Source organism: Lynx canadensis, chromosome B3 (genome assembly GCF_007474595.2).
Source record: "Lynx canadensis isolate LIC74 chromosome B3, mLynCan4.pri.v2, whole genome shotgun sequence".
Classification (NCBI taxonomy): domain Eukaryota; kingdom Metazoa; phylum Chordata; class Mammalia; order Carnivora; family Felidae; genus Lynx; species Lynx canadensis.
The window spans coordinates 280,910-289,152 of record NC_044308.2 but is presented as its reverse complement, the minus strand read 5'-3'; the positions used below and the strand labels follow the sequence as shown (position 1 = coordinate 289,152).

The 8,243-nt window shown below is 58.3% G+C and overlaps 1 protein-coding gene across 1 annotated transcript; it reads left to right on the top strand.

The window, feature by feature from the left end:
* The first annotated feature begins 1,713 nt into the window (after positions 1-1,713).
* On the top strand, positions 1,714-7,958 carry CRABP1 (cellular retinoic acid binding protein 1). Its single transcript, XM_030320251.1, has 4 exons — positions 1,714-1,784; positions 2,304-2,482; positions 4,418-4,531; positions 7,668-7,958. Exons 1-4 carry the CDS (start codon positions 1,715-1,717, stop codon positions 7,716-7,718), a joined length of 414 nt encoding a protein of 137 aa, XP_030176111.1. The 5' UTR covers position 1,714; the 3' UTR covers positions 7,719-7,958.
* The last annotated feature ends 285 nt before the right edge of the window (positions 7,959-8,243 follow it).

Genomic DNA, 8,243 nt, shown 5'->3' with positions numbered 1-8,243 from the left:
CTACATAATTGGCGGATCCCATTGCAAAATAAAAATGCAGGACGCATTGTCCAAAAATGATTAAGGATTTCAAGATGGCAATTGCAGAGCATTGAACCAACCACCAAGCCCCCCTGAGGACAGGGGCCTGTGTGACTGCACATGCCTCACACCGGTAAGGCCAGCCCTGCCCACATCTCTTGCCAGAGGGGATGGTCTCTCTCCCCTGTCCTACCCTCAGTGGGTTTCTAGGACAGCTCCTCAGGGCCTCAGGGCCTCAGGGCCTCAGGGCCTCAGGGCAGGAGCCCAACCCCAGACGCCTCCAGAGATCCAGAGCCTGTTCAAGCAGGGAGTGAGCACAGATTCCTGCAGCCCTCTGGGGGCCCCCTCCCCACTTCCTCAGGGCTATACAACACTTACACCCTCTTCCAACCAATGCTTATTTATGGAGCCCCACCTGGCTGAACTTGAGCGAGAGAGGACAGGTTGATGAACGAACACTCGGTCACTGCACCGCACGAGCTCAGTTTATGGCGGGATGAACCTGAACAAGAGCAAAGCCAAACGAGGATCCTGTGGGATCCTCATATCTGATTGGGAACGCGAATATCACAAAAGAGACGGCACGAGGATGGATTTTAGTGACCTGGAGAGGAGAGGAGAGGAGAGGAGAAGGGCATTTCGGGGACAGGGTTCAGGGGCTTCTAGAACCCCGAGTCGTGCAGGCTGGCGGAGGCACAGGCACGAAGGAACAGCGGACAGAGACCGGAAGGAAACCTCGGCGTCTGGCGTGGAGGCTCACAGGGCTGGTGGAGTGTCTGTGCCCCTTGCTGGAGACACTACGGGGACTTAGACGTGGTTGGTGTGTATTTGGGAGCAAAGGGAGAAGGGGGACTTCCTTTGTACTGTGCAGAGCCACACTTCTGCGCAGAACAGCCTGCTCCTGCCTAGGGCTCCGGGGTCATTGTGTCCAGCCCTGGCGACCGCAGTCCGGTGGCGCTGCGGCCTGAGCCGCCTCCTGCCATGGGCACGCCGACGGTGAGGGCAGCAACCCCGCGGGACCCCGGGTTCCGCGCAGGGCCTGGGCCGCGCGGGGCTGGGCCTTTCCCGCCACTCGCTCCCATTGGTCCTGCGCCAGGGTTGTGTGGGGGTGGGGTGGGGGTGGGGGTGGGGGTGGGGGTGGGAGGGTGCGGAATAAGACCCCGCACTGGAGCGGTGGGAAACCGGCTGCGCACACCCCGAAGGCACGACCGGGAGTGGGGAGGGCGCGGCTCCCAACCCAGACGGCCCCACCACGCACTTTATTTCAACTTTATATCATAGTTACTCTCAACCATGCACAGGAGTACAGAGGCTGATGCAATGCTTCCCCCACGTCCCCACCGCCCCGCTGCGGCAACTGTCCGCTCCGGGGCCAGTGCTGTAGCGTCCGACGCGCCCCCAGGGCCCACCCCCGGCTGCAGGAGAGCGGGCTCGGGGCCGCAGCACCGAGACCGGGGTGCCGACCGCGGCGCGAGGCCCCGCGGGCTGGGAGCGGGGTAGCGGGTAGGGCGGCGGGGGGCGGGGGCGGGGCAGGGGGCGGGGCGGGGCGGGGCGGGGGGCGCCCTCCCCGGGACTTCGGGCGCGCGGGCTGGGCGCAGAGCGTCAGTCTCCGCCCTGCAGCTGCAGCGAGCCCGCCGCGCCGTCGCCGCCCGCAGCCGCCCGCAGCCGTCCGCAGCCGCCCGCAGCCCGCGCCATGCCCAACTTCGCCGGCACCTGGAAGATGCGCAGCAGCGAGAATTTCGACGAGCTCCTCAAGGCGCTGGGTAAGCCGCCGCGGTCGGTGCGCGCCTGCGAGGGCGAGCGGCCCCGAGGCGCCCCGGACCCGCGGGGGTGGGCTCCGGGACCGGCCCGGGCAGCGGGGAGTCCCCGGGGCGAGGGCGAGGGCGAAGGGAGCGTCCCAGGGCCACCCCGTGGGAGCTCCGGCGAGGGCAGCCCGGGAGCCGCGCGCCCCGCGGACGAGCGCTGGAGGCTGGGCGCCTTCCCCGACGGTTCGGCCTCGTTTCGTGCTGGAGCCGCGCAAGGGGGGGGGATCCTCGCCGGAGGCCGGGACGGGTCAGGGCCTTTACACTGGGAGACTCGAGTTCACCGTGCTGCTCGGGAAAAGCCGCTTACCCCACCCTAACCCCCACCCCGAGCGTCAGCGTCTCATCTCGGAAATCCGGGCGAGGGTCGGGGGAGGAGTGGGTCCGTCCTGAGGTCCCTGTCTGTGGTCGGAGGGTTTGGAGAGTGCCGGGCCGGCCCTGGGACCTGAGCCCGCGGCGCGGCCCTCCGGTCCCGCGCAGGTGTGAACGCCATGCTGCGGAAAGTGGCGGTGGCGGCCGCGTCCAAGCCGCACGTGGAGATCCGCCAGGACGGGGATCAGTTCTACATCAAGACTTCCACCACGGTGCGCACCACCGAGATCAACTTCAAGGTCGGAGAAGGCTTCGAGGAGGAGACTGTGGACGGACGCAAGTGCAGGGTGAGGCCCCGCAGCCGGGCGGCGTTCCGGATCCCCCCATCCCCACCCCCACCCCCACCCCCGGGCCGCCGCAGCCTGTGGCGCGCTTTCCTTGCAGCGCGCGCACAGGCTGTTTGCAGGGAGGATTTGTGCTAGTGGGTTGCCCTGGGCTGGGGAGAGGGTCTGCCCTCACCCCGCCACGCCACGCCACCCCACCCCACCCCACCCCCGATCCGCCCCGCCCCGCCGCGCTCGCAGCCGCGCGGGAGCTGCCGGAGTCCCCGGGCGGCGGCGTCCGCAGCGGGAGCGGGAGCGGGTGCGGGTGCGGGTGCGGGTGCGAGCCCAGGCGCTGGCGCTGCGGCGCGGAGGTGGCTGCGGGGGCCGCAGGTCCGGGTTGCGCCGTCGCCACGTCTCCTGTCGCAGGTGGAGCTGCAGCGCTCGCCTGCCGCCCGCGCCCCCCCCCCCCCCCCCCGGGTCCCCGGGCCCCCCGGGGACGCTCCGGATCCAGCTTAGGCAACCTTTTGGGCAGGCACCACTCCCTCCGGCCCTCAGCTTGCTGTCTTAAAGGAAAGGCGGAATCCTTCCAAAAGCAAGGCAGATTCTGGCGGGGAGAAGGGCTTTCTTAGTCCTCAAGAACAAGACTTTTGTATTTCTACGTATATCGGCCCCAGGGATGAACCAGCGGACTGAAGCGAGCGGTTGTACATTCCTTTTTCAGATGGGCAAAAATTGCGTATCATTGATCTCTGGAATAGAGTGGGGGGACAGATGGAAAAAAAAAATCGCTGCTGCTACCTTTTCTTAAAAAAGTCTCCCTCCTATTACAGTGTTAACAAGAAAAAGTTGGAGAAAGTGAGAAATTGATTTTCACCTTTCCTGAGTGTTGCCTATTTGATCTGCAGAGTGGGACTCTCTGGGCACTGGGTTTGAGAGAAGGACACAGAGACACAGCCCCCAGGAGGTGACCCACGTGACAATATTTGGCCCACAGAATTGGCATGGCCAGAAATCGATGTCCGGGGTTGGAGCTGCCAGGATCTGAGCCTCTAGTCACTGTACCGTTTGTAAAAAACAAAAGAGTGGGTAGAGGTAGTAAGAGTGAAGGTCTGGGAGTCACTAGGAGACAGCCTGGCAGTCAGCAGGGCTCAGTTGGGGACATCAGTGGTGGCTACTGCCAGTGACAGTGATTCCTATAAAAACTCAAAGGCTCACGCGACAGCCTGGAAAGTTGGGGCTTTTTGTTCCCCAGATGCTAGTTAGAAAGTGAGTATGTGCACATTCCATATCCCCCTCCCCCTCCCCCCCACCCCACCCCTGCCCTACCCAGCTGTAGAGCATTTTGCTTTGTGCAGATACTGGGGAAACTGCAGGGCATGCCCCTTTCACCTCCCACCTCCAACATGATTCCATGTTCCTAGAGGGATGTAACCTGGAAAGTGGCAGCGTTTTATCCTCAGAGCCGGAGATCCCCGGGTTTATCAGAGCGATCTGAGGGCAAACAGAAAAGAAGATGTTATCCCGAAACCGTGCAGGGAGGAGCACCTGGCCTGTTCGTTCTGTGTGTGGTTATAAATATGGTGTCTCGGCAGTTCTAAAATTGTATAGTTCGGATGTGAAGGTTCTTGTCCTTAATATCCCAATTGCTTCAAGGGCTAGTCCATTTTGACACAAATGAAACCCTGCGTGCTCTAATTTTATTCCTGGAGATGTAAAGCACGGGTCAGTGGTGTGTGAGTGTGAGTGCAGGGGTGGGATACAAGGTATATTTATACCCCATAAAATCCGTGACCAGCCCTCTGGATCTGGACTCCACAGGGTGCAGCACGGGGCTGCGTGCCCCGCTGACAGGGACCATGTGTTGCTTTTCTCCACAGCAGTGACTCTGGTGTTCATTGTTGTCTCTGCTCCCGCTGCCAAGACCGTAATTAATGTCACTAATGGTTTTCCCACCCGCAGAGTTTGGCCACTTGGGAGAACGAAAACAAGATCCACTGCACGCAAACTCTCCTCGAGGGCGACGGCCCGAAAACCTACTGGACCCGCGAGCTGGCCAACGACGAGCTCATCCTGGTGAGGCGCTTGGGCCCTAGATCGAGCCCGCAGTCCCCAGATGGCGCCCACAGTGGGCCGTGAGAACGCGGTCCTCCCTCACCCAGAGAGACTCCGTTTGCCCTGGGTTAACATTGGAGCGGAAAGCTTGAGGTGACAGTTTAAGTCAGAGGAAATCATTGTTACGTGTGGGAGGAGCACAGTGCAGAGGCAGAGCAGGGCCAGAGGCGGGCTGCAGTGGCCGCACTGTGCATCCCCATGGCGACGCGGTGGCTCGCTCTGAGCCAGAGTGCTCGGGCTCTGGGAGGTCGCAGGGTGTTTCACTCTGCAGAAGAGTTGTTTTTTTTTTTTTTTTTCCTTCCCCCTCCTCATCCCCCATTTTGCTGCCGGAGAAAGATTTCAGGAATTTTAATACGTCAGCACTGGGAGCCTTTGAGAGCATTTTTACCCCTAGACTTACTTACAAACTGCATTGGCCTTAGGGAGCCCCCGCACGTAATGCTAATTCGGGGAGTGTCCGAGTGCAAGTGTGACACAGTGTGGCGGTGGGGCTTTAGAACTGTAAAAGCTGGGCTCAACTTAAAGATACTCAGATTAAAACAATTTAAACATTCCTGGCCACACAAAACGTACCTGGTGAGGCCAAGTTAGAAACCCCTGTAGTTTAATCACACACCTCCTTCTCCTTTACTTTCGGTGTTCGGGGCAAAGGAAGACAGGGAGGACAGGGCAATGCTCATGTCACTGTCTCTTTATGTTTCTGAAGAGACCAAGCTTTCCCTGGAATAACTCCACCCCCCACTGCCTCACACCTCCCCCCTTTGTTCTCTATCGTGCATATTGTTACCATCTCCCCTCTAAGACGGCTCCTCCTCGGCCCGTCTTAGCAAATGTCACCCTGTAGTCTTGGGTAGGGAGCCAGCAGAGTGGGACAGCCACCCTGTGTGACCTGGGCGTGGTCCTTCCCTTCCCAAGCTGTAGAATGAGGCCTTCCACTAACACGTGACCCCGGTGTCGCCCTCAGCCCTGAAATTGCATGTTGATCTTGTCTCTGCTACTTTCATTGAGGCTGCTTGAGCTGGCTTCTCCTGTCCTTCCCCCGCAATGATCCAAGTACTTTCTGCTTTTATGGAGAAGGCACTGGCTTCCTTTGCAACCTGGTTAATGCTGTTTCCAGGGAAGGAATACTTGATGGGGTTGGGGGAGCAATCTGAGGCTGACACATGGGAGTTTAGGAGAAGAAGAAACAAAAGCGTCACCGGTACCAGAGCCAGCAAAGACCTCCAGAGTTCTGGAGCATGGCTGAGGGCCGGCCGGTTTGCTGTACAAGAAAGTGTGATTTTATTAACCTTGTAACATCCCAGCGGCCAGAGCACGGTCTGCTGGAAGGACTCCAGCACTCCCACCCCCGCCCCGTTCCGCTGTGCGTCCTTCTCTGGCTCAGCCGACGACCATGAGCCTCAGAGGGAGCATGAATTCTTGGCATCTGAGACCTGAAATACGGGCTTTTGTTTCAAGGCTTGTTATCATTAATAAACCAAAATGCAGGGAGATGCTGTCTCTTTAACAAGAGGCAAATTATCCTAGTTAAGTTGAAATAAGCTTTTCCAGTGCCAACAGCAAATTGTCCCCTGGGGCTGTAAGCCGCCTTCTGTGAAACAGTATCTTCCCTCAGACCACTCCGGAACATTCTAGAGTTTCTTTCAGGAAACTTTCAGCATGGCTGCAGGCTGAGAAAGACATCCCAGATGTGATTGGAAATGTAATTTGCTTCTTGAATCATGAAGCCACTTGTTGGCCTGGGTGAGGGGTCAGATGCTAGGGTGGTCACAGCATGCGGAAAGAGTCAAACCCCCAACCACTCTGTGGCCGTAGAGCTGAAAGGTCGGCACATCTAGAGGTGAATTTCGGTGGGCCCCCTGCCCTCCTTCCCCGGACAGAGAATTGTCTGCAGACAGAGGAGGTGTCCAGAGCAGGGAGCACAGGACAGCTGTGCCCGTGTGACCAGGAGCCCCTACTTGGAAAAGAAGTTGGTGATGGGCATTTGCTTCCTTAGTGTCACTCATAACTGGTATTTCCCTGAAACGCACATCAGGATAATGTCCTAGCACATGTTCCCTGAGAGCCATCTCACAGTCAGCTGATGGGCCCAGACCTGAAGGCCCAGGTTTATCCAGGCTCTCAGCCTCTCTGGGGCCTCAGGCCCCTCTGAGAATCTGAGAGATAGGAGCCCTCCCCCCCCCCCCCCCGAAAAGTGTATGTCTGCAGACATGCCCACATCAGGTCTTCAGACTGGAGAATTTTGTTTTTTGGTTTTCTTTGTTAAAACATACTGCTTTCCCTGTTCTGACCGCTTGTGAGAGCCCAGGAGGCAGGCCTGTGAATAACTGCTACTTTGGGGGGAGAGTTAAGATAAACTTAACTTATGGGTGATACCATCTCAGGGCCCAGAAGGAAAATCTCTGTCTGTGGAGCGATTTGTGCCCTCCCCATAGCAAACAGATAAACAAACAAAGAGCCATAGAATTTTAGCTGGAAAGAGCCTCTGGGGTCATCTTGTTCTCTTCCACCCCTCCCACTCCACACCAGCAAGGGAGGCAGGGACGTGCGTGCCCGGCTTTCCCAGCCACGTGCTGCAGAGCGGGGTCTGGAATCCGCTGCTGCTCAGACCAGTTCTCTAGCTTGCAGGTGACTGAGTGTGGGCAGCCACTTCCTGGAAGCTTCTTGATACCCTCCAATGCTGTCCTGCCCAGCTGTCCCCCGTCTCCCCCCCGCCACCCCCCCACTGGCTACAGCTGTCCTGGCCCCTTGCTCTCCTGAGAAGACGGAACCACCCCTGAAACGTCCAATATGACTTCTCCCCGCTTTCAGTTTAATTTTTAAAACCAAAACATTTCTTAAGTCAGCATTCACAGGCTTCAGAAACAAAGGAAAACTGCGCACGATTCTGCTCCCCAGCTGCCTCTCTGCCAGCATGGAGCTTAAGAGAGAAAAACAGAAGAAAAAAAGACCTTGGCCGTTAGCATGAGCACATGGCACAGGAAATTGAATGTCTGTTACCAAGAGTTTTTAACAGGGCAGTAAGTGGCCTTATTAGCGATATGCTTTAAACAGTTTTTCACAGGCATCTGTTCTGATGGTTTTTCCTTTTCTGCAGACTTTTGGCGCCGATGACGTGGTCTGCACGAGGATTTACGTTCGGGAGTGAAGGTGGCCGGCTTCCTGCTGCTTTGGGGGTGGGGTGCATGTTCCCTGAGAAATGTCATAGGTCTGAGCTGCCAGTGGACCTTCCCTTACCCCATATCAACGTTAGGTGACCCCATGTTCCCTGCGACAGTGTGGTAGTGTTCCCCCCCCCCCCCACCCCGAGGCCTCTGTACCTCTGAGTCCCTGGCGCTCCGTAGTCTGGCATCGCATGGTTTGTCAGTCATTAAACTGGTTGGCCACATTTCAAGGCTTTTCCTGTCTCTGAACTGCCTCTTCAGTTTCAGCACGGGGTTACCGTGTACCTGCTGTCTTAGCACTACGTGTTCTGTGTCGTGGTTGCAGCCTCAGCCTGCCACCTAGTCCCGTGCCGGGTGCATACGGCAGGGGTGGAAGCTGGGCCCCCTCCACCTGGGTCCGGACTACAGGTCCAGGTGTGCTGGGACCTCACGGCATTGTTTTCTAATTGGATTAGTCTGTATACTGGTGGTTCCCGGCAGGAAAGGGGGAGCACATCCAAAAGGTTAAT

Coding starts and splice junctions, on each gene's coding strand:
- CRABP1 (XM_030320251.1), top strand. CDS start 1,715: ATGCCCAACTTCGCCGGCACCTGGAAGATGCGCAGCAGCGAGAATTTC. Junction 2,483..4,417: donor TGGACGGACGCAAGTGCAGG/GTGAGGCCCCGC, acceptor TCCCACCCGCAG/AGTTTGGCCACTTGGGAGAA. Junction 4,532..7,667: donor CCAACGACGAGCTCATCCTG/GTGAGGCGCTTG, acceptor CCTTTTCTGCAG/ACTTTTGGCGCCGATGACGT.